At 45.8% G+C, this 27,031-nt stretch overlaps 1 protein-coding gene across 2 annotated transcripts in view; it reads right to left on the bottom strand.

The window, feature by feature from the left end:
• LOC120063474 (protein FAM189A2-like) overlaps positions 1-27,031 on the bottom strand; it is a 37,260-nt gene that overhangs the window by 1,125 nt on the left and 9,104 nt on the right. The window contains exons 3-9 of one of the 2 annotated variants that reach the window (XM_039013855.1): positions 17,795-17,905; positions 16,061-16,174; positions 15,772-15,879; positions 15,286-15,558; positions 12,071-12,143; positions 5,873-6,058; positions 4,744-5,066 (exon numbers count right to left, since the gene is read on the bottom strand). In XM_039013855.1, coding sequence (XP_038869783.1) covers positions 4,744-5,066; positions 5,873-6,058; positions 12,071-12,143; positions 15,286-15,558; positions 15,772-15,879; positions 16,061-16,174; positions 17,795-17,905 — 1,188 coding nt within the window. Of the gene's footprint in view, positions 1-4,743; positions 5,067-5,872; positions 6,059-12,055; positions 12,144-15,285; positions 15,559-15,771; positions 15,880-16,060; positions 16,175-17,794; positions 17,906-27,031 lie in introns of both variants that reach the window. The other variant, XM_039013854.1, reaches the window with a different exon arrangement.

Here is a 27,031-nt window from a genome sequence, read left to right as displayed (position 1 = left end):
TCTATGTAGCTGGCACAGTGTTCTATGTAGCTGGCACAGTGTTCTATGTAGCTGGCACAGTGTTCTATGTACTGTAGCTGGTACAGTGTTCTATGTAGCTGGCACAGTGTTCTATGTAGCTGGCACAGTGTTCTATGTAGCTGGTACAGTGTTCTATGTAGCTGGCACAGTGTTCTATGTAGCTGGCACAGTGTTCTATGTAGCTGGCACAGTGTTCTATGTAGCTGGCACAGTGTTCTATGTAGCTGGCACAGTGTTCTATGTAGCTGGCACAGTGTTCTATGTACTGTAGCTGGCACAGTGTTCTATGTAGCTGGCACAGTGTTCTATGTATCTGGCACAGTGTTCTATGTACTGTAGCTGGTACAGTGTTCTATGTAGCTGGCACAGTGTTCTATGTACTGCAGCTGGTACAGTGTTCTATGTAGCTGGCACAGTGCTCTATGTATCTGACAGTGTTCTATGTACTGTAGCTGGCACAGTGTTCTATGTAACTGGTACAGTGTTCTATGTAGCTGGCACAGTGTTCTATGTACTGTAGCTGGCACAGTGTTCTATGTAGCTGGCACAGTGTTCTATGTATCTGGCACAGTGTTCTATGTACTGTAGCTGGTACAGTGTTCTATGTAGCTGGCACAGTGTTCTATGTAGCTGGCACAGTGTTCTATGTATATACACTATCAGTAGTCGCAGCTGGACCCTATTGAACCAAGCCAACTCACGCTGTAGTATACTAATAGCTGCCATAGCTAGCTTATTTATCATCCAATATGATTACGTAGTACCTGTCTTGACTGCATCAAACCAGGAGATGCTAGTTAAGCTAGCTAGCTAGGCTAATTGAAGCTTCATGCACTTTCTCATCCTACAGTTACAAATAACAGCAACTCATTCAGACTAGAAAGTAGCAGTCTACCTGTTGGCTCTTGGTCGTTGTAGCCTGTCCTTCTCCTTTAACTTTTAATTCCATTATTTTAATCCCATCTTCCATTGATTAGATATCTCCTAACTTTTGCCCCACACGGAGGCTCTATGACTGAAGCCTATTGCCGTGTTGATTACTTATGACTGGTCAACAACAAGCTACACCTGCCATGCTCCACTCTCGTGAAAAGCAAAGGACAGCAGCATAAATTATACAATTACTCTCCCTCACTCTCTCTCTTGTCAGCAGTCTAATTTGGTTCTGTATGGGTCCTTCTGGATAAGTCAGTTAAAATGACACGTACCAGAGACCTGTGACAATCATATCAAATCCCACCCAGACCCGTGACATTATTTCGAATTCTGGATCTGGTTCCGCTTGGGTCTGGATGTGGTATCGGGTATTCGGGTACAGGTGGTTCTGTGAAGACATCTCATGTAGCCTGTACCTGTCCTATGTAGCCTGTACCTGTCTTATGTAGCCTGTTCTATATAGCCTGTACCTGTCCTATGTAGCCTGTACCTGTCCTATGTAGCCTGTACCTGCCCTATGTAGCCTGTACCTGCCCTATGTAGCCTGTACATGCTCTATGTAGCCTGTACCTGCCCTATGTAGCCTGTACCTGCCCTATGTAGCCTGTACCTGCCCTATGTAGCCTGTACATGTTCTATGTAGCCTGTGCCTGCCCTATGTAGCCTGTACCTGTCCTATGTAGCCTGTACCTGTCCTATGTAGCCTCTACCTGTCCTATGTAGCCTGTACATTTTCTATGTAGCCTGTACCTGTTCTATGTAGCCTGTACCTGTCTTATGTATTCTGTTCTATATAGCCTGTACCTGTCCTATGTAGCCTGTACCTGCCCTATGTAGCCTGTACCTGTCCTATGTAGCCTGTACCTGTCCTATGTAGCATGTACCTGTCCTATGTAGCCTGTACCTGTTCTATGTAGCCTGTACCTGCCCTATGTAGCCTGTACCTGTTCTATGTAGCCTGTACCTGTTCTATGTAGCCTGTACCTGCCCTATGTAGCCTTTACCTGTCCTATGTAGCCTGTACCTGTTCTATGTAGCCTGTGCCTGTCCTATGTAGCCTGTACCTGTCCTATGTAGCCTGTACCTGTTCTATGTAGCCTGTACCTGTCCTATGTAGCCTGTACCTGTCCTATGTAGCCTGTACCTGCCCTATGTAGCCTGTACATGTTCTATGTAGCCTGTACATGTTCTATGTAGCCTGTGCCTGTCCTACGTAGCCTGTACCTGTGCTATGTAGCCTGTACCTGTTCTATGTAGCCTGTACCTGTCCTATGTAGCCTGTACCTGTCCTATGTAGCCTGTACCTGTTCTACGTAGCCTCTACATTTAACATTTGAGTCATTTAGCAGACGCTCTTATCCAGAGTGATTTACAGTCATCTTAAGATAGCAAGGTGGGACTGTAGGTTGGTTCAGCCCCCGAAGTGACTCTTATCAACTCTATGCAAAAGGTTTTATATTTTCTCCTTAGGAATTCAGCATTCTCTGTGTTATCTTGCCAACCCCCTCTTGTCACATCTCTGGGTAGTAGAGGCTCTGTCGTGATTACATCCTGATGGTCTGATATCTGATTGGAGGTTAACTTTACAGTCATGCGATTGGTCAACAACTCATATTTTGAATCCAAACAATCAGATGTTATGAAGGGTCTTAGATTCATTGTCTCTTTCTCTTATTTGTTCCTGACCCACGCGGGCGAGATACCTACACTCTCTCTCTCTGCCTCTCCCATGAGCTATGGGCCTTGTGCCATGGTTTCTTTGTCTCTCTCCCTCTCTGATCATGCCTAGACTAAGGCTTTGTAATGCTTGTAACTTACGATTTATGCCTTGTATGTGAACCCATTAATTTTATAATGCTATTAAATATCTGTCTTTGATATAGACACTCTCAGACCAATTCTTGCTGGTCAACACCGACTCATTGCCTAATGCTTGCTTGCATATTTGAATTATCTTTATGGAGTCAGATAAACATTTTATTAGGCTAATTCCTTAGTCATATTAGTCATAGGTTGCATGTGAGGTATACACTGACTATACAAAACATTAGGAACACCTTCCTCATATTGAGTTGTACCCCCCCCCTTTTGCCCTCAGAACAGCCTCAATTCATAGGGGCATGGACTCTATAAGATGGTGAAAGCGTTCCACAGGGATGCTGGCCCATGTTGACTCCAATGCTTCCCACAGTTGTCAAGTTGTCTGGATGTCCTTTGGGTGGTGCACCATTCTTGATACACACGGGAAACTATGGAGTGTGAAAACCCAAACAGTTTTGCAGTTCTATGTAGCCTTTACCCCGGTCTATGTAGCCTCTACCTGGTCTATGTATCTACAGAAATATATAATTTACATAAGTATTCACACCCTTGAGTCAATACATGTTAGAATCACCTTTGGCAGCGATTACAGCTGTGAGTCTTTCTGGGTAAGTCTCTAAGAGCTTTGCACACCTGGATTGTACATTCTTTACCCATTATACTTTTCAACATTCTTCAAGCTGTCAAGTTGGTTGACAACCATTTTCAAGTCTTGCCATAGATTTCCAAGCAGATTTAAGTTAAAACTATAACTCGGCCACTCAGCAACATTCACTGTCTTTCTTGGTAAGCAACTCCAATGTAGATTTGGCCTTGAGTATTGAGTTATTGTCCTGCTGAAAGGTGATTTCATCTCCCAGTGTGTGGTGGAAAGCAGACTGAACCAGGTTTTCCTCTAGGATTTTTTTGCCACTTTTTTCCACTCCATTCCGTTTCTTATTTATCCTGAAAAACGACCCATTCTTTAACAATTACAATCATACCCATAACATGATGCAGCCACCACTATGCTTGAAAATATGGAGAGTGATACTCAGTAATGTGTTGTGTTTGCACCAAACATAACCCTTGTTCGGGACATAAAGTTAATTGCTTTACCACATTTTTTTCCAGTTTTACTTTAGTGCCTTGTCGTAAACAGGATGCATGTTTTGGAATATTTTTATTCTGTACAGGCTTCCTTATTGTCAATTAGGTTTCTATTGTGGAGTAACTACAATGTTGTTTATCCATCCTCAGTTTTCTCATATCACAGCCATTAATCTCTGTAACTGTAGTAAAGTCACCATTGGCCTCATGGTGAAATCCCTGAGTGGTTTCCTTCCTCTCCTACAACTGAGTTAGGAAGGAAGCCTGTATCTTTGTAGTGACTGGCTGTATTGATACACCATCCAAAGCGTAATTAATAACTCAAAGGGATATTCAATGTCTGCTTTTTTCATTTGTACCCGTCTACCAATATGTGCTCTTCTTTGCGAGGCATTGGAAAACCTCCCTGGTTTTGTGTTTGAAATTCACTGCCCAACTGAGGAACCTTACAGATAATTGTACGTGTGGGGCACACAGAGTGAGTCCATGCAAGTTATTATGTGACTTGTTAAGCACATGTTTACTCCTGAATATATTTGACTAAAACGTAATCATTTCAAACTTTGCTTACATGTGTAAATGATCACATATATAATATTATGTGTGGGAATACTTTGGAGCAGATTTCCAGAACTAAAATCACTTGGAGCTGATTTCCTGGTGTTGTTATAGTCTTCTTTTTTTGGTGGGGGGTGGAAATAAAATCTTTACCTGTTCTATGTAGCCTCTATGTAGCCTCTTTAGCAGTTCTATGTAGCCTCTATGTAGCCTCTTCAGCAATTCTATGTAGCCTCAATGTAGCCTCTTTACCGGTTCTATGTAGTCTCTATGTAGCCTCTTCAGCAGTTCTATGTAGCATCTATGTAGCCTCTTTACCTGTTCTATGAAGCTGGCACAGCGGACGGCCTCCTCCATGTGTTCCTGGTCTGAGCGCAGCACGCTACGGATGCTGTCCACCAGCTCCTGGACCTCGGGGGTCAGGCTGCAGTGGGCCGGCTGCTCTAGAAATCTGCTGACCAGCTGCTGGGTGTGTCTGTAGCTCTGGTAGTCCACCATGGAGGAGGGCCGGGGACGCCGCGGGGCTCTACCACCCCGCCGGAGAGTCACCGTCTGGGTCCGGGAGGACTGGGCAGCCAGGGTGGACTTGGAAGTCTGGGTGGAGACCTCGGTGGTCTGCGTGGCTGCTTCACAGCTTAACACTGAGGGAAGAGGGGGTGGAAGAGAGGAAGGGGAGAGAGAGAGAGAAGGGAGAGAGCGAGAGGGGTGGGAGAGAGGGGAGAGACGGGGAGAGAGAGAGGGGGGAGAGGAGGGAGAGAGAGAGGGGAGTGAGGGGTGGGAGAGAGAGAGAGGAGTGGGAGAGAGAGGGATGGGAGAGGGGTGGGAGAGATGGTTGGGAGAGAAGGGAGAGAGAAAGGTGGGAGAGAGATGGGGAGAGAGGGTGTGAGAGGGGTGTGAGAGAAGGGAGAAAGAGTGGGGGAGAAAGAGGGGAGAGAGTGGTGGGAGAGAAGGGAGAGAGACGGGGAGAGAGGGGGAAAGAGAGGGGTGGGAGAGAAGGGAGAAAGAGAGGGGAGAGAGTGGTGGGAGAGAGCGGTGGGAGAGAGCGGTGGGAGAGGGTTGGGGGGTTAGTGTGTCTGTAGAATTGCATGTAGTGGGACATCTGTTGGAAGCAAACAACAGTTCTGCTATCCCTGTGAGGGAGGTCACACACACACAGCGATCCTAATGTGTCTTGCTGACAGATGCAGAGGCTGTAGATTAAGTGATGATAGACAGACTGTTCTTGAACTATACAGTTTATGTGATCCTCTTTAACCTTTGGCAGCTAGGTCCAGCAGCGGCACTCTTTGGCTGTTGGAGCCAGTGTGTGTGTGTGTGTGTGTGTGTGTGTGTGTGTGTGTGTGTGTGTGTGTGTGTGTGTGTGTGTGTGTGTGTGTGTGTGTGTGAGTGTGAGTGTGTGTGTGTGTGTGTGTGTGTGAGTGTGAGAGAGAGAGAGACCCTGTCTCACCTTTGGCAGCCAGGTCCAGTAGGACAGGGTCACTGTTAGAGCGTCTGGGCCTCTGGCGCTGAGACCTCCTAATGGGTGGCACAGGAGCACCCTGGTCCTGGGGAAGTCTGGCCTGGCACAGGGAGGGGGAGGGCGGAGATTGGGGAGAGGGGGGCACTGGAACAACCGTCGTCTGGGGACCAGCATCTGAAACACAGGAACAATAAAGACAATTAGGGGTAGAGGGAGAGGAGTAGAGGGGGGTGGTAGGACAGGGAACGGTATGGGGGGGTAAGGAATGATGGGGGGGGTAGGACGGGGAGCGGTATGGGGGGTAAGGAATGATGAGGGGGTAGGACGGGGAGCGGTATGGCGGGGTAAGGAATGATGGGGGGTAGGACGGGGAGCGGTATTGGGGGGCGGGGGTAGGGGGGTGACAGATTCTTATTTACTGTAAACAAATCGTTAATACACCTGTAGGGCAACAAATATCTCATCTAGGTTCAAATTACCTGAGAACTTGCTGGGGCGGGGTTATATATCCCCTCCCCCATAAGTGTTCAAAGTACTGATCTAGGTTGCTAGGTACTGGATACCCATATAACAATACAAAATAAAATACAAATTCCTACACACTATCTTTAGGAAACTCCTTAGAGACATTTGTAATTAGAACCATGTTTTGAGAGCTATACGTTCTCCATCCGTCTGTCTTTCTCCTCCACCACATTCACTCTTTCTTCCTTCCTCTCTCTGGAGTGTGGGGTGACATATTATACCAGGGTCACACCCAAAGCTCCATCTCTATCACAACAAACCCTGTGACCTCAGAAAGTTAGAAAGTGAACCTTCCAGGTGTGTTTGATCATGATGTCCCTGTCTATCTGACCTTCTGTGAGGTCTCCTCTGACCCTGACACAACTGAATGGGAAAGAGTTGTACAACTGAAAGGAAAGGGGGATACCTAGTCAGTTGTACAACTGAAAGGGAAAGGGGGATACCTAGTCAGTTGTACAACTGAAAGGAAAGGGGGATACCTAGTCAGTTGTACAACTGAAAGGAAAGGGGGATACCTAGTCAGGTGTACAACTGAAAGGGAAAGGGGGATACCTAGTCAGTTGTACAACTGAAAGGAAAGGGGGATACCTAGTCAGTTGTACAACTGAAAGGAAAGGGGGATACCTAGTCAGTTGTACAACTGAAAGGAAAGGGGGATACCTAGTCAGTTGTACAACAGAAAGCCTTCAACTAAAATGTGTCTTCCACATTTAACCCAACCTTCTGAATCAGAGAGGTGCGGGGGGCTGACATAATGAACATCCACGTCTTCAGCGCCCAGGGAACAGTGGGTTAACTGCCTTGCTCAGGGGCAGAACAACATATTTTTACCTTGTCAGCTCGGGGATTCGATCCAGCAACCTTTCGGTTACTGGCCCAACGCTCTAACCACTAGGCTGAGAGACACGTCACTGACCCTGTACAGCAGGGTTCCCCAACTGGAGGCCCGTGGGTGGTTTTATCAGTTGGAGAGGTGAGGAGTGATATATGCCAATTAGGAATGAGGGGGGTGATTAGGTGGCCGTGATGGAATGTGGCCAGGTTGGGAATAATGACACCCCTACTCTTACATGGAGCGCCAAGGGATTTTGAATGACCACAGAGTCAGGACACCCGTTTTAACGTCCCATCTGAAAGACGGCACCCTACCCAGGGCATTATTCAAGGTTTGAAATGAATATGTTTTAGTCAAATATTATATTTTTTTGGTGCTCTTTGCAGTCAATTTGCAGTCTAAAAATATGTTTTTATTACATTCTGGACGCCCGACCATCCGCTCAATAAAAAATTGGCCGGCGGCTAAATCTAGTTGATGATCCCTACTGTGTTGTGTGTTGAGTCACTGTAATAGGCACTTTAAATAAATTGTGGTTAGACTTGAGACTGGGTGATCTAGAAACTACTACTAGAATGTTACAGAAGCAGTATTGAGAATTTTATCAGTGGTGTCTGTTGTACTTTTGAGATGGTTCTAGAAAATGCTTTCCCACTGGGCACCGACATCAGTTCAGGGTCTAGTTTTGATTAGCATTTGGTTGACGTGAATAACGTGAATTCAATGTGAAATCAACAAAAAATGGCACCATGTCATCGGATTTAGGTTAAAAGTAGAATATTACGTTGATTACTTTTTGCAAATCAAATCAGTTTTCCACGTCGATTCAACTTTTTTTGGTTCAAATGACGTGAAAACAATGCTGATTCAACAGTTGTGGCCCAGTGGGTTGTTTGAGAATGTTCCAGAATCTGCCTTCTGGCCCAGTGGGTTGTTTGAGAATGTTCCAGAATCTGCCTTCTGGCCCAGTGGGTTGTTTGAGAATGTTCCAGAATCTGCCTTCTGGCCCAGTGGGTTGTTTGAGAATGTTCCAGAATCTGCCTTCTGGCCCAGTGGGTTGTTTGAGAATGTTCCAGAATCTGCCTTCTGGCCCAGTGGGTTGTTTGAGAATGTTCCAGAATCTGCCTTCTGGCCCAGTGGGTTGTTCGAGAATGTTCCAGAATCTGCCTTCTGGCCCAGTGGGTTGTTTGAGAATGTTCCAGAATCTGCCTTCTGGCCCAGTGGGTTGTTTGAGAATGTTCCAGAATCTGCCTTCAGGCCAAAATAAGTTATGACACATTTAAATCTACTAAATCTACTCCTTTTTGTCTCTCTACTCTAACGCTGTATAACACCTCTGTGTGAAACTGCACATTTCACAGTGATTACAGAAAGGAAATAAGATTTCCTGTACCAAGCTGTATGTGTCAAACAGACTGAGTTTATGAGAGCTAGAAAGACAGTGGGGGTGGTGAATGTAACACATGAGACTGAAATAAATGTTATTTTGATACATTGATGAAATAACTATCAGTGGGGGAATCTATCTTTGATGACAGGGCAAGGTTATGTCCCATTCATCTGACTGGGATATTTATAGCAGTACTTTCACTGTAGCTACAGCAGTACACTGGGATACAGTAACTATAGACGTGCAATGGGATACAGTAACTATAGCAATACACTGGGATACAGTAACTATAGCAATACACTGGGATACAGTAACTATAGCAGTACACTGGTATACAGTAACTATAGCAGTACACTGGTATACAGTAACTATAGCAATACACTGGGATACAGTACCTATAGACGTACAATGGGATACAGTAACTATAGCAGTACACTGGTATACAGTAACTATAGCAATACACTGGGATACAGTAACTATAGACGTACAATGGGATACAGTAACTATAGACGTACACTGGGATACAGTAACTACAGCAATACACTGAGATACAGTAACTATAGCAATACACTGGGATACAGTAACTACAGCAATACACTGAGATATAGTAACTATAGCAGTACACTGGGATACAGTAAATACAGCAGTACACTGGGATACAGTAACTACAGCAATACACTGAGATATAGTAACTATAGCAATACACTGGGATACAGTAAATACAGCAGTACACTGGGATACAGTAAATACAGCAATACACTGGGATACAGTAACTATAGCAATACACTGGGATACAGTAACTACAGCAATACACTGGGATACAGTAAATACAGCAGTACACTGGGATACAGTAACTATAGCAATACACTGAGATATAGTAACTATAGCAATACACTGAGATATAGTAACTATAGCAATACACTGGGATACAGTAACTATAGCAATACACTGGGATACAGTAACTACAGCAATACACTGGGATACAGTAACTACAGCAAAACACTGGGATACAGTAACTATAGCAATACACTGGGATACAGTAACTACAGCAATACACTGAGATATAGTAACTATAGCAATACACTGGGATACAGTAACTATAGCAATACACTGGGATACAGTAACTACAGCAATACACTGGGATACAGTAACTACAGCAAAACACTGGGATACAGTAACTATAGCAATACACTGGGATACAGTAACTACAGCAATACACTGAGATATAGTAACTATAGCAATACACTGGGATACAGTAACTACAGCAGTACACTGGGATACAGTAACTATAGCAATACACTGGGATACAGTAACTACAGCAATACACTGGGATACAGTAGCTATAGCAATACACTGGGATACAGTAACTATAGCAGTACACTGGTATACAGTAACTATAGCAATACACTGGGATACAGTAACTACAGCAAAACACTGGGATACAGTAACTATAGACGTACACTGGGATACAGTAGCTACAGCAATACACTGGGATACAGTAACTATAGCAATACACTGGGATACAGTAGCTATAGCAGTACACTGGGATACAGTAACTATAGCAGTACACTGGGATACAGTAACTACAGCAATACACTGGGATACAGTAGCTATAGCAATACACTGGGATACAGTAACTATAGCAGTACACTGGGATACAGTAACTACAGCAATACACTGGGATACAGTAGCTATAGCAATACACTGGGATACAGTAACTACAGCAATACACTGGGATACAGTAGCTATAGCAATACACTGGGATACAGTAACTATAGCAGTACACTGGGATACAGTAGCTATAGCAATACACTGGGATACAGTAACTATAGACGTACACTGGGATACAGTAGCTATAGCAATACATTGGGATACAGTAACTACAGCAATACACTGGGATACAGTAGCTATAGCAATACACTGGGATACAGTAACTACAGCAATACACTGGGATACAGTAACTATAGCAATACACTGGGATACAGTAGCTATAGCAGTACACTGGGATACAGTAACTACAGCAATACACTGGGATACAGTAGCTATAGCAATACACTGGGATACAGTAACTATTGCAGTACACTGGGATACAGTAGCTATAGCAATACACTGGGATACAGTAACTATAGCAGTACACTGGGATACAGTAGCTATAGCAATACACTGGGATACAGTAACTACAGCAATACACTGGGATACAGTAGCTATAGCAATACACTGGGATACAGTAACTATAGCAATACACTGGGATACAGTAACTATAGCAATACACTGGGATACAGTAGCTATAGCAGTACACTGGGATACAGTAACTACAGCAATACACTGGGATATAGTAGCTATAGCAATACACTGGGATACAGTAACTACAGCAATACACTGGGATACAGTAGCTATAGCAATACACTGGGATACAGTAACTATAGCAGTACACTGGGATACAGTAGCTATAGCAATACACTGGGATACAGTAACTATAGACGTACACTGGGATACAGTAGCTATAGCAATACATTGGGATACAGTAACTACAGCAATACACTGGGATACAGTAGCTATAGCAATACACTGGGATACAGTAACTACAGCAATACACTGGGATACAGTAACTATAGCAATACACTGGGATACAGTAGCTATAGCAATACACTGGGATACAGTAACTACAGCAATACACTGGGATACAGTAGCTATAGCAATACACTGGGATACAGTAACTATTGCAGTACACTGGGATACAGTAGCTATAGCAATACACTGGGATACAGTAACTATAGCAGTACACTGGGATACAGTAGCTATAGCAATACACTGGGATACAGTAACTACAGCAATACACTGGGATACAGTAGCTATAGCAATACACTGGGATACAGTAACTACAGCAATACACTGGGATACAGTAACTATAGCAATACACTGTGATACAGTAGCTATAGCAGTACACTGGGATACAGTAACTACAGCAATACACTGGGATATAGTAGCTATAGCAATACACTGGGATACAGTAACTACAGCAATACACTGGGGTACAGTAGCTATAGCAATACACTGGGATACAGTAACTATAGCAGTACACTGGGATAGCTATCCAGGACTTTTTGCAGGATACGGTGTGGGTCTGGGGAATACTTTGTCAACACACACTAACGCACGCACACGCATGCACACACAGACCCCTTTACCAAGGGTTTTTTCATGATGCAGCATGTATTCATGTAAAGATATGAGAGATTCCCAATTTCTTTCTATCAAGGTTTGGATATGCCCAAATGTCCTCCATTGACACATTCGCAAATAGAGAGCTGAAATCTGCCATAAAAAGTCTGTCATGTATAGGCCAAGTATGTCTTTGTGTATGTCTGTCTGTGTGAAATTCTATGGTTTGTCCGCCCACCCATCCATCCATGCGTCCTACCTCTAACAGAAGTACCTGCCTCCGAGCGGTCACTCCGCTCCTCCATCAACTCAGTCAGATCTGTCATGGCAATCTGAATCTCTGTCTCCTAAACAGAAACACACAGCAGAGATATTTGGGGTCAGAGATTCAGAGATATTAATGATAGAGATATTAAAAGGTATTGGGGTCATGTCCAGAGATTTAGAGATATTAATGGTAGAGATATTAAAAGGTATTGGGGTCATGTCCAGAGATTTAGAGATATTAATGGTAGAGATATTAAAAAGGTATTGTTTAGTCAAATGTCACATGCACAAGATGCTACATTATATATCTATTCATTACCTTTATTCATTGATTTATCTTATAATCACTATTGTTATTGGCATTAAATAATGGGTAACAATTTATTTGAAAGGTACCTACACCAGGACTTTATAGCACATTCATAAGCCATACATAGCCCATTCATAAGCCATACATAGCCCATTCATAAGCCATACAAAGCCCATTCATAAGCCATGCATAGCCCATTCATAAGCCATTCATAGCCCATACATAGCCCATTCATAAGCCATTCATAACCCATACATAGCACATTTACAGTGCATTCGACAAGTATTCAGACCCCTTGACTTTTTCCACATTTAGTTACGTTACAGCCTTATTCTAAAATTGAATAAATAAATAAAACATCTCATCAATCTACACTAAATACCCCATAATGACATCACAATACCCCATAATGACAAATTTAAAACAGGTTTTTCGATTTTTTTGCAAATGTATTAAAAAAAAACAGAAATACCTTATTTACATAAGTATTCAGACTCTTTGCTATGAGACTCCAAATTGAGCTCAGGTGCATCCTGTTTCCATTGATCATCCTTGAGATGTTTCTACAACTTGATTGGAGTCCACCTGTGGTAAATTCAATTAATTCGAGGCACAGATCTGGGGAAGGGTACCAAAGAATTTCGGCAGCATTGAATGTCCCCGAGAACACAATGACCTCCATCATTCTTAAACGGAAGAAGTTAGGAACCACCAATACTCTTCCTAGTGTCACGCCCTGACCTCAGAGAGCCTTTTTATTTCTCTATTTGGTTAGGTCAGGGTGTGATTTGGGTAGGCATTCTAGTTTGTCTGTTTCTTTGGGTTCCCAATCAGAGGCAGTCTATCGTTGTCTCTGATTGGGAATCATACTTAGGTAGCCTTTTTCCCACCTGTGTTTGTGGGTAATTATTATTTTCTGTGTGTGTTTTCTGTGTGCGCCACGGTTGGATCACGTTCGGTTTCTGTTTATCTGTTTTTTGGGGAAAGTTTGACGTATTAAAGATGTGGAATTACAAGCTGCTCCTCGGCTCATCTGTGACGCTGCTCCTCGGCTCATCTGTGACGCTGCTCCTCGGCTCATCTGTGACGCTGCTCCTCGGCTCATCTGTGACGCTGCTCCTCGGCTCATCTGTGACGCTGCTCCTCGGCTCATCTGTGACGCTGCTCCTCGGCTCATCTATGACGCTGCGCCTCGGCTCATCTATGACGCTGCGCCTCGACTCATCTATGACGCTGCTCCTCGACTCATCTATGACGCTGCTCCTCGACTCATCTATGACGCTGCTCCTCGACTCATCTTTGACGCTGCTCCTCGGCTCATCTGTGACGCTGCTCCTCGGCTCATCTGTGACGCTGCTCCTCGGCTCATCTGTGACGCTGCTCCTCGGCTCATCTGTGACGCTGCTCCTCGGCTCATCTTTGACGCTGCTCCTCGGCTCATCTGTGACGCTGCTCCTCGGCTCATCTGTGACGCTGCTCCTCGGCTCATCTGTGACGCTGCTCCTCGGCTCATCTGTGACGCTGCTCCTCGACTCATCTGTGACGCTGCTCCTCGGCTCATCTGTGAAGCTGCTCCTCGGCTCATCTGTGACGCTGCTCCTCGGCTCATCTGTGACGCTGCTCCTCGGCTCATCTGTGACGCTGCTCCTCGGCTCATCTGTGACGCTGCTCCTCGGCTCATCTGTGACGCTGCTCCTCGGCTCATCTGTGACGCTGCTCCTCGGCTCATCTGTGACGCTGCTCCTCGGCTCATCTGTGACGCTGCTCCTCGGCTCATCTGTGACGCTGCTCCTCGGCTCATCTGTGACGCTGCTCCTCGGCTCATCTATGACAGGGAGTTTGAAGACAGTGACCGTGACACCTAGAGCTGGCCCCCCTGCCAAACTGAACAATTGGGGGAGAAGGGCCTTGGTCAGGGAGGTGACCAACAATTGTGGTGGATATTATCAAATAAGGTTCTGCCGGGGTCCAACTCAAACCAATATTCTTTATTTCTGAGCTCATAGAGAATAACAGAGTTACACAGAGCAGTGTAGACAGTCTGAATTACAAAGCATTGGGTGATAAGCACATATCTTTATAGTTTCCTGTTCTTGGGCGGGACTCTGTTCCCTTTTTATATATACAACGACACAGCAGCAAGCTGGTTTGTAACCCAGCATGATACTCCCAAGAACAGGAGATTATAGTAGGACAGTTTCACAAGGTTAGTCACATACTCAGTTATGTGGACAAATACAATTACAATTTCCCATTACACTCCTCCCTTTTGTTAATCCCTTAACAATGATTTAATCAATTTTAAATGTAGCAAGCTTCTAGAGGCATACTATCCTGTAGTCCACCAATTCTTCCATGTCTCATCCGTTGTGAAACTGAGTTTAAAACCTTTAACCCTTTACACACACACCATATACAGTTCTAACTTGCCAGTTTCTGTGATGATTAGGTATAACAATGACATAACAGAATGCCAAGAGTGTGTAAAGCTGTCATCAAGGCAAAGGGCGGCTACTTTGAAGAATCTCAAATATAAAATATATTTTTGATTTGTTTAACACTTTTCTGGTTACTACATGATTCCATATGTGTTATTTCATAGTTTTGATGTCTTCATTATTATTCTACACTGTAGAAAATAGTAAAAATTTGAAAAAAAACTTGAATCAGTAGGTGTGTCCAAACTTTTGACTGGTACTGTATGTAAAAGTGATATTTAAGTTTTTTATTTTTAATAAAAACCTGTTTTTGCTTTGTCATTATGGAGTATTGTGGGTAGATTGATGAGGGGGAAAAAAACAAATGAATACATTTTTGAACAAGGCTGTAAAGTAACAAAATGTGGAAAAAGTCAAGGAGTCTCAATACTTTCCGAATGCCCTGTATAAGCCGTGCCAGAACATTGTGTGTACCTGTGTTGCGGTGGCGAGGGCGGAGCCTCCTGTAACAGCCTCGTATGGAGGGGGAGGGTCAAGAGGACAGAACACTTCTACTCCTTTAATCCTGGCTGCATAGACAGGAGGCAGAGGTATCACACTGTCCCCAAACATCCTGCGAGCCAGCCGGGGGGTGTAGGAGTAGAAGGTTGAGAAGTAGGAAGGGGGAGGGGCAGGGGGAACAAACTCATCTGGGTCAGGGACGATATTTGGCTCCTCCCCCTCCTCTCTGATTGGCCTGGGGTCATCCTATCAGAAAGAGGGAGGAAAAGGAAAAGAGATGACGACAGAAGAAGCCACTTATTGAGATGCATCTTTAATGTTGAAAAACACAACAATCACTCATTGGCCACACTGGAGATTCTTCTGTTATGTGATACAGATTCTAACCTACATGATTGGTTGAGCCTGGAGTTCTGAGGCCGTGTGATTGGCTATGATGGGGCATTATGATAGCCTTACCATACATGGGCGTCGTGTGGTGAAGATCTGTAGGTACCGCAGGGCAGCAGCCACCAGGCATACTGCAGTGGTCAGAGCATTCAGAACACACAGAGCAAACAGAACCTTCTAGAAACAGACAGACAGGAGGCAGAGTTAGCAATAACCACCCACAACCACCAAGAACCATCTTATCTCACTATATGGTCTAATATGATGACAATGAACGCACATTCTCTCTCACACACACACAGGCACGTATGAACACACACACTCACACACAGACACACACACACTCACACACACACACCTTGAGCAGGACCCTCATGGTGTTACAGGAGTGCCCAGGGTAGAGTTTGAGGAGTTTCTCCTCAGGGCACATGGAGATCTGGGGACAACAGTTACACACGTCTCCCGTCTCGCTCTGAAACACACAACACACACACACACACCAGATACATGGCCGTTAGACTCGCTCTGAAACACACAACACACACACACACCAGATACATGGCCGTTAGACTCACTTTGAAACACACAACAGAACAGGAAGAAGAAATGTCCAGACAACACAGACTGTGCCTCATCTCAACCTATTCTAATATTGTCAACACTTTCAACCAGAAGAAATGAAGGAGGAGGGAGGGAAGGAGGGAAGGAAGGGATGGATGGAGAGAAGGGAGGGAAAGGAGGGAGGGAGGGGATGGAAGGGAGGGAGGGAGGGAAGGAATGAAGGGAGAGAAGGGTGGCAAGGAGGGAAGGTAAGGGGGGAGAGAAGTGAGGGAAGGAAGGAAGGTAGGGAGAGAGCGAGAAGGAGGGAAGGAAGGAAGGGAGAGAGATAAGGAGGGAAGGGAGGGAGGGAAGTAAGGAAGGAAGGAAGGGAGGGAGGGAGGGAAAGAAGGAGACAGAGAACGAGGGTAAGGAGGGAAGCTGGTAAGAGAGACACACATCAACAGAGAGAGTGAGAGCAAGAGATATTTCACCTTCAGGCGTGTACATTTTTATCCCCCTCTCTCTCCCTCCCTCCTCCCCATCCCTCTCTCTCTCTCCTCCCCCATCCAACTCTCCCTACTCCTCCCCCCGCTCCTCTCTCTCTCTACCCCCCATCTCTCTCTCTCCATCCCTCTCTCTCTCTCTCCCTCCCTCCCTCCCTCCCTGCCTTACTCCGTCCTTCTCTCTCCCTCGCCGTTCTTCTCTCTCTCTCAATCCCCCACCCTCCTCCTCCAGGGCAGGTAATGTTACACCAGATTAGAGGAGCAGATGGTCTGGACGGGAGACTCTATTACTCACCCTGAGAGAGGGGAGACTAGGGCAAACCACTGCACCACGGGGGGAAACATAAACCCACCATACCCTGCTCTGCCCTCACCTCTTATCTCATCTCAGCCTCACATTACAGAGGCACCGGGGTGAATGTGTGTGTGTGTGTGTGTGTTTGTGAACTGTGTATGTGTGTGTTCATCCACTCGCGTGTTTGTCGACGCCCAGATCTCAACACCAGTCTGAGCCAATACACAGCTTGTGTTCAATGAGGTTTTGTGGCGGGAGGAGATCCAGCAGGTCTAACATCTGAACTCCTGTCTAGCTGGCTCGGCTAATAAACTGTGCCATGTTGATATCACTGCAACTAGAACCAGCCCTGGTCTGATTCCCAAATGGAATCTTATTCTGTTTATAGGGCACTACATTACACCAGGGCCCATAGGACACTGGTCAAATGTATTGCACTATGTAGGGAATAGGGGGCTCTTTGAGACACAGCCCTGGTCTCTGGTTGGACTAATAAAGAGATGACTGGTCTGAGGAGGAAGAGGGGGGAGGAGAGAGAGGAGAAGAGGAGAGGAGAGGAGAGGAGAGGAGAGGAGAGGAGAGGAGAGGAGAGGAGAGGAGAGGAGAGGAGAGGAGAGGAGAGGAAGAGAGACATCCGCTAACACCATGGATGGATAGACAGAGGAGAGGTCTGAGGCAGACCCAGACTTAATGCACCTACCTACAGGTCTATGCTGTCATGATGCTAACAAGGGTGTGTGTATGTGTGTCTCACCAGTTGGCAGTTGGTCATGGTGGAGACCAGCTGAGCCCCCTGGCAGCAGAGGATGAAGCCAGCCAGGTTGAGGAGAACACACACCACCGACAGCAGAACAAACAGATTCACCTGGGAGAGGAGCGGGAGTAGAGAGAGGAGGGAGAGGGGGAGGAGAGAGAGGGGGGGGAGGAGGGAGTAGAGAGAGGAGGGAGAGGGGGGAGGAGAGAGATGGGGGAGAGAGGGGGAGGATCGGGAGGAAAGAGAGGGGAAATAGGGAGGAGGGAGAAGGGAAATAGGGAGAGAGGAAGGAGGGGGAGGAGAGGGAGGGGGAGAGGAAGATGTTGACATTTTTATTTGCCAAATCGCACAGCCCAATAACACTGTTACACAGAAACAGTGACATTTCAAAACCAAAACCTCATTACCTAAACCACACCCCAGTTACCTAAACCACACCCCAGTTACCTAAACCAAACCCTCATTACCTAAACCACACCCCAGTTACCTAAACCAAACCCTCATTACCTAAACCACACCCCAGTTACCTAAACCACACCCACCTGACCTAAACCAAACCCCCATTACTTAAACCACACATCCATGACCTAAACCACACCTCCATGACCTAAACCACACCTACATGACCTAAACCACACCTCCATGACCTAAACCACACCTCGTTACCTAAACCACACCTCCGTTACCTAAACCACACCTCCGTTACCTAAACCACACCTCCGTTACCTAAACCACACCTCCGTTACCTAAACCACACCCTGATTACCTAAACCACACCTCATTACCTAAACCACACCCCCATTACTTAAATCACACCCCCATTACCTAAACCACACCCACATGACCTAAACCACACCTACATGACCTAAACCACACCCACATGACCTAAACCACACCTCTATTACCTAAACCACACCTCTATTACCTAAACCACACCTCCATTACCTAAACCACACCCCATTACCTAAACCACACCCCATTACCTAAACCACACCCCGTTACCTAAACCACACCCACACCCCCATCACCTAAACCACACCCCCATCACCTAAACCACACCCCCATTACTTAAACCACACATCCATGACCTAAACCACACCTCCATGACCTAAACCACACCTCCATGACCTAAACCACACCTCGTTACCTAAACCACACCCCATTACCTAAACCACACCCCATTACCTAAACCACACCCCCATCACCTAAACCACACCCCATCACCTAAACCACACTCCCATCACCTAAACCACACCCCCCATGACCTAAACCACACACCCCATGACCTAAACCACACCTCCATTACATAAACCACACCCCCATTACCTAAACCACACACCCCATTACCTAAACCACACACCCCATTACCTAAACCACACACCCCATTACCTAAACCACACCCCCATTACTTAAACCACACCCCCATTACCTAAACCACACCCCCCATTACCTAAACCACACCTCCATTACCTAAACCACATTAGGAAAATAAAGAGTGGGAGGGAAAATGAGACACAGCTGTTTATGACTATAAGCACTGTAATTCTGCCTGTCGTTTGAAAGAAGAAAATTAGAGGAGTTTTTCCACATTTTGTTACGTTACAGCCTTATTCTAAAATAGATTAAATAAAAAATAAGATCTCAGCAATCTACAATACCCCATAGCAATCAGCAATACCCCATAATGACAAAGCAAAAACTGGTTTTAATTTTTTTTGCAAATGTATTAAAAATAAAACCAGAAATACCTTATTTACATACGTTTTCAGACCCTTTGCAATGAGACTCGAAATTGAGCTCAGGTGCGTCCTGTTTCCATTGATCATCCTTGAGATGTTTCTACAACTTGATTGGAGTCCACCTGTGGTAAATGCAATTGATTGGACATGATTTGGAAAGGCACACACCTTTGGAAAGGTCCCACAGTTGACAGTGCATGTCAGAGCAAAAACCAAGCCATGAGGTCGAAGGAATTGTCTGTAGAGCTCTGAGACAGGATTGTGTCGAGGCACAGATCTGGGGAAGGGAACCAAAACATTTCTGCAGCATTGAATGTCCCCAAGAACACAGTGGCCTCCATCATTCTTAAATGGAAGAAGTTTGGAACCACCAAGACTCTTCCTAGAGTTGGCCAAACTGAGCAGTCGGGGGAGAAGGGCCTTGGTCAGGGAGGTGACCAAGAACCCGGTGGTCACTCTGACAGAGCTCCAGCGTTCCTCTGTGGAGATGGGAGAACAATCCAGAAGGAAAACCAACTCTGCATCACTCCACCAATCAGGCCTTTATGGCAGAGTGGCCAGATGTACGCCACTCCTCAGTAAAAGGCACGTGACAGCCCTCTTGGAGTTTGCCAAAAGGCACCTAAAGACTCTCAGACCATGAGAAACAAGATTCTCTGGTCTGATGAAACCAAGATTGAACTATTTGGCCTGAATGCCAAGCGTCACATCTGGAGGAAACTTGGCAACATCCTTACGGTGAAGCATGGTGGTGGCGGCATCATGCTGTGGGGCAGTTTTTCAGCGGCTGGGACTGGGAGACTAGTCAGGATTAAGGCAAAGATGAACAGAGCAAAGTACAGAGAGATCCTTGATGAAAACCTGCTCCAGAGCGCTCAGGACCTCAGACAGGGGGCGAAGATTCACCTTCCACCAGAACAACGACCCTAAGCACACAGCCAAGACAACACAGGAGTGGCTTTGGGACAAGTCTCTGAATGTCCTTGAGTGACCCAGCCAGAGCCCGGACTTGAACCAGATCGAACATCTCTGCAGAGAAGAATGGGAGAAACTCCCCAAATACAGGTGTGCCAAGCTTGTAGCATCATACCCAAGAAGACTCCAGGCTGTAATCGCTGCTAAAGGTGCTTCAACAAAGTACTGAGTAAAGGGTCTGAATACTTATGTAAATGTCATATTTCATTTTTTAAAATTTGTATAAATTTGCAAAAATGTCTAAAAACCTGTTTTTGCTTTGTCATTATGGGGTATTGTGTGCAGATTGATGAGGGGGGAAAAACGATTTAAATCATTTTAGATTAAGGCTTTAACGTAATTTTGGGGGGGAAAAAGTCAAGGGATCTGAACACTTTCTCAATGCCCTGTATGTGCCATTTAGCCGACGTTATTATCCAAAGAGACTTGCCTGCATACATTTTACGTATGGGTGGTCCTGGGAAGCAAACCCACTACCTTAGCACTACAAGCGCCATGCCCTACTAACTGAGCTACAAATGACCTGGCTGTTGGTTTAAAGTGGACGACTGGACGTGATTCAGAAGCTCCAAGGCCATGTCAATATTAAAATGGGACCTTTCCAAAACCTTCTCCAAAATAGTGGAGCTCGGAATAGATCAGGTGACTATTTTTAACGTGCCTCAAGCAACAAAACAAGCCCTTTATTCTAACCACTTTCAAAAGCAGAACAAAAATAAAACAACCGTCTTTGACTCGCTGACTCTGTGTCTCATAATCAGGAAGAGGAACGGGGGTGTCATGTGACAGTTGACCCATGACCTCAGCTGAGAAAGAGTAGGTGGGAGTGGTGGGATCAGTTGCGGTTGCCTGGCGGTTGCCTGGCGGTTGCCTGGCATTAGGGAGGGGGTAGCAGTGGGCTGTATAGCTGAGGGGGTTGGGGTGTTGGGTCTGTCCTGGGGCTGTATTACAGCAGGATAACTCCCCCCATGTCACAGTGAGGCAGAGGGGTATTTATAGTGGAACCGAGACTGGGACGCATGGTAACCTGTCTCTCTGTCTGTCTATGACTGTCCCTTTGTGTCTCTCTTGGTCTGTTTCCCTGTCTGTCTCTCTGTCTCTATAGTGGGGTTAAGTTGAAGCTGGAGAAAGCATGGTGACCCGTCTGTCTCTATAGTGGGGCTAAGTTGAAGCGGGGGAACGCATGGTGACCTGTCTGTCTATGATGGTGTCTTTCCCTCCGTCCATCCGTCTGTCTCTCTGTGTCTGTCCATGTCTCTCTAGACAGCGGCCATGGAAATCACTCGGGTACGAGGTGTGGCTCTATGGCCTCTTCGTGGGAGGGAGGATTTCTCTCTCTCTCTCTCTCTCTCTCTCTCTCTCTCTCTCTCTCTCTCTCTCTCTCTCTCTCTCTCTCTCTCTCTCTCTCTCTCTCTCTCTCTCTCTCTCTCTCTCTCTCTCTCTCTCTCTCTCTCTCTCTCTCTCTCTCTCTCTCTCTCTCTCTCTCTCTCTCTCTCTCTCTCTCTCTCTCTCTCTCTCTCTCTCTCTCTCTCTCTCTCTCTCTGTCTGTCTGTCTGTCTGTCTGTCTGTCTGTCTGTCTGTCTGTCTGTCTGTCTGTCTGTCTGTCTGTCTGTCTGTGGAATTCCACATGCACAAACAGAAACACAAACTAACATTTGAATAAACACACTCTCACACAAAATGAGGAATCTAAAATGTGGTGCCCTTTAACACAATGTCCTCTCACACCATTGTTCCACACAGGTCCTGCCAAACAGAACAATGGACCAAGCATCAGTTTATCATCAACTCTAACCCTTGTATAGTAAATAACATCCTTCTCAATGTCATCCCTTTCTCCCTCCAGACCTCTCTCTCTCAATTCAATTCAAATTAAAGGGCTTTATTGGTATGGGAAACATATGTTTACATTGCCAAAGCAAGTGAAATAGATAATAAACAAAAGTGAAATTAACAATAAAAAATGAACAGTAAACATTACACTCACAAGTTTCAAAGGAATAGACACATTTCAAATGTCATATTATGGCTATATACTGTACACTGTTGTAATGCTGTGCAAATAACTAAATAAACATGGGTTGTATTTACAATGGTGTTTGTTCTTCACCTTTTCACCACGTAAAGCGCCCCCCAAACAAATCCTCCCCTAACCCCGACAGCGCTTGGCCAATTATGCGCCACACTATGAGACTCCCGGTCACGGCCGGTTGCAAAACAGCCTGGGATCGAACCCGGGTCTGTAGTGATGCCTCAAGCACTCCAACGCAGTGCCTTAGACCGCTGCGCCACTCGGGAGGCCCGAAAAGGTCCCAAATCTTGCTATTGTGATGGCATACTGTGGTATTTCACCCAATAGTTTATCAAAATTGGATTTGTTTTGGAATTATTTGTGGGTCTGTGTAATCTGAGGGAAATATGTGTCTCTAATATGGTCATACGTTTGGCAGGAGGTTAGGAAGTGCAGCTCAGTTTCTAACTCATTTTGTTGACAGTGTGCAGATAGCCTCCCCCCCCCCCCTCTCTCTCTCTTTACAGTCTCCATCAATCATTTGAGGTTGACACAAAACCACCACCATGGGGTTAAATCTGACTCTACCACTTCCTCTGCCCAGTTTATCACACACACACACACACACACACACACACACACACACACACACACACACACACACACACACACACACACACACACACACACACACACACACACACACACACACACACACACAGCGCGACTCCAGATTTGACCCTCAGGCAAGCGCCCAGTCCCCAGTTCCAACTGAACACTTACTCTCCCAGTTTCCTGAAGTCACGTTTTGTAAACACGAACGAAGCCAGCGGAGCAGGAGGCTGACACGTCACAAGTAGAACAGACTAAAACTAACACCCTCTTGACACTAATAAGACCCTGCTTCTCCAAGGACGAGCTCTGTAAAGAGACATTCTGGATGCTATCTGTTGTTTAGCAGGTCTGTTGCTTTTGATATATTGTGACGATAACTGGATTGGTAACATGCTAGTATACACTGACAACATTCTGTGCTAGGCTTAATGTGAAAGGAGTCAGATTCGACATTTATAACAAATACAGTACAGTAGTAAAGGAGAAAAAGCACTTTAAACAATACAAGTCAGAATCATCCTCAGATATCCATCAGACACAGTGAATCTCCGTGTGGTCAGAGACACAGTGAATCTCCGTGTGGTCAGAGACACAGTGAATCTCCGTGTGGTCAGAGACACAGTGAATCTCAGTGTGGTCAGAGACACAGTGAATCTCCGTGTGGTCAGAGACACAGTGAATCTCCGTGTGGTCAGAGACACAGTGAATCTCCGTGTGGTCAGAGACACAGTGAATCTCCGTGTGGTCAGAGACACAGTGAATCTCCGTGTGGTCAGAGACACAGTGATTCTCCGTGTGGTCAGAGACACAGTGAATCTCCGTGTGGTCAGAGACACAGTGAATCTCCGTGTGGTCAGAGACACAGTGAATCTCCGTGTGGTCAGAGACACAGTGAATCTCCGTGTGGTCAGAGACACAGTGAATCTCCGTGTGGTCAGAGACACAGTGAATCTCCGTGTGGTCAGAGACACAGTGAATCTCCGTGTGGTCAGAGACACAGTGAATCTCCGTGTGGTCAGAGACACAGTGAATCTCCGTGTGGTCAGAGACACAGTGAATCTCCGTGTGGTCAGAGACACAGTGAATCTCCGTGTGGTCAGAGACACAGTGAATCTCCGTGTGGTCAGAGACACAGTGCCATCGAGCGACGTTTGGCCAGGAGGGCAGAGAGCTTGATCCACGACCTCCTGAACACAGACTAAGATCATTTGATCTTTCACATCATGACCTTTAGGTCAGATAGAGCAACCTTTTTCGGTTACTGTACCACCAATTGAATTTTGCTCTGCCCCAGACTAACCTTGAAGTACCCCCTCATGCGTATTTGTAACTAATTTCAGGAAAATAGGAGTCATTACTTCACAGAGGAGCCAATTGAATGTTAACTTTTTTTTTTAAATCAAAATGCATTTTTGGGCAGAAATGCCTTCTGGAACATGTGAACTTTCATGTGCCTTAATTACAAACTTGTCTGCCATCTGTAAATACGAATACAATTGTTAAATTACAAGCTTAGTTGGTTTAGCCACAGAAAAAGGTTGGAACCTTCCCGCTAGCCATGATTGGCTGAGATAATGAGTGGGCAGGACATGCCGAGAGATGACTTCGGATTGGTCTTTCATGTAGCCTGCTTCTGTCTATAACATGAGCTGGTCAGTATGTGTAGGTAATCCTGTCTATAACATGAGCTGGTCAGTATGCATAGGTAATCCTGTCTATAACATGAGCTGGTCAGTATGTGTAGGTAATCCTGTCTATAACATGAGCTGGTCAGTATGTGTAATAGGTAATCCTGTCTATAACATGAGCTGGTCAGTATGTATAGGTAATCCTGTCTATAACATGAGCTGGTCAGTATGTGTAATAGGTAATCCTGTCTATAACATGAGCTGGTCAGTATGTATAGGTAATCCTGTCTATAACATGAGCTGGTCAGTATGTGTAATAGGTAATCCTGTCTAACTCTGTTTGTTGAAAGATATCATGTAGTAGAACTGCATAAGTGTTGCTCTCCACTTTCTGGAGGACCGAGTTTTGAAATCAGTGGAATTGGAGTCTGATAGCTAAAGAGATGGAGAAAACACCTGTCTCCGGATTACATCTTCAAACTAAGGGTAACCATGGCATCCATGACAGAGAGGGAGAAGCGTCTATCCATGTATACGGGTAAGATAGTCTAGCTAGCAACATTTTCAAATATTACACGTTTCTAATTTTGTCAGAAAGTCTTTTTCATTTCAAGTTAAAGTGTATTGTTAGCTAGCTAGCTAACGTTCGCTGACAGGCTCACTAGCTAACGTTACGTGAATGATCTGCTTAGTAATATTATTCGTATCTGCTTTGCTAGTTATAGCCTAACATTAGCTAGCTAACATTGAACCTGGTTGGTTAGCTACCTGTAGATTCATGCAGAGTAGTAACATCAGGAGTTGGGATTATGGTTCAGTGCTTAGCTAGCTAGCTACATGTGTTAACAAAAGACTCCACTATGCAAGTAACCATTTCAATAGAATGTTCATCATGTCACTGCAACTATTGATAGACGTAGCTGGTAAATTCGCTCTGGCTATCTACTCCGATTTCAGAGCCCTCTCGTCTGAGTGTGCCAGAGCGCAGAATAACTGAAAAGTTTATGAACGCTCAACACCTGTTGAATATGGCTGGTGTCAGTAACCGTTGGCAAAAAGTGTAAGTACATTTTGGCCAGCAGCATAGTTGCAGTCACCAACACTCTGGATAACATAAAAACAGCCTAACCAGCTCTGCTAGGGAGAGTAAAATGTTCAGAGTGGGGTGTTCTCTCATTTGTGTGCGGAAGTAGCGAGCAAGCTAGCCAATGTTAGCCAGTTAGCTTGGGTGCTTGACTGCGTTAGTTAGGTCAGAATGCTCGGGTCAACCCTACTCCTCGGCCAGAGTGTCCAGGGTTAGGTCAGAACGTTCGGGTCAACCCTACTCCTCGGCCAGAGTGTCCAGTGTGAGGTCAGAACGTTCGGGTCAACCCTACTCCTCGGCCAGAGTGTCCAAGGTGAGGTCAGAACGTTGGGGTCAACCCTACTCCTCGGCCAGAGTGTCCAGGGTGAGGTCAGAACGTTGGGGTCAACCCTACTCCTCGGCCAGAGTGTCCAGGGTGAGGTCAGAACGTTGGGGTCAACCCTACTCCTCGGCCAGAGTGTCCAGGGTGAGGTCAGAACGTTGGGGTCAACCCTACTCCTCGGCCAGAGTGTCCAGTGTGAGGTCAGAACGTTCGGGTCAACCCTACTCCTCGGCCAGAGTGTCCAGGGTGAGGTCAGAACGTTGGGGTCACCCTACTCCTCGGCCAGTGTCCAGTGTGAGGTCAGAACGTTCGGCTCAACCCTACTCCTCGGCCAGAGTGTCCAGGGTGAGGTCAGAACGTTGGGGTCAACCCTACTCCTCGGCCAGAGTGTCCAGGGTGAGGTCAGAACGTTGGGGTCAACCCTACTCCTCGGCCAGAGTGTCCAGGGTGAGGTCAGAACGTTGGGGTCAACCCTACTCATTTACATTACATTTAAGTCATTTAGCATACGCTCTTATGGACACTCCTCGGCCAGAGTGTCCAGTGTGAGGTCAGAACGTTCGGGTCAACCCTACTCCTCGGCCAGAGTGTCCAGGGTGAGGTCAGAATGTTGGGGTCAACCCTACTCCTCGGCCAGAGTGTCCAGGGTGAGGTCAGAACGTTGGGGTCAACCCTACTCCTCGGCCAGAGTGTCCAGGGTGAGGTCAGAACGTTGGGGTCAACCCTACTCCTCGGCCAGAGTGTCCAGGGTGAGGTCAGAACGTTGGGGTCAACCCTACTCCTCGGCCAGAGTGTCCAGGGTGAGGTCAGAACGTTGGGGTCAACCCTACTCCTCGGCCAGAGTGTCCAGTGTGAGGTCAGAA

The sequence above is a fragment of the Salvelinus namaycush genome, chromosome 18 (assembly GCF_016432855.1).
Source record: "Salvelinus namaycush isolate Seneca chromosome 18, SaNama_1.0, whole genome shotgun sequence".
Lineage (NCBI taxonomy): Eukaryota > Metazoa > Chordata > Actinopteri > Salmoniformes > Salmonidae > Salvelinus > Salvelinus namaycush.
This window is presented reverse-complemented; position numbering and strand designations above follow the sequence as displayed.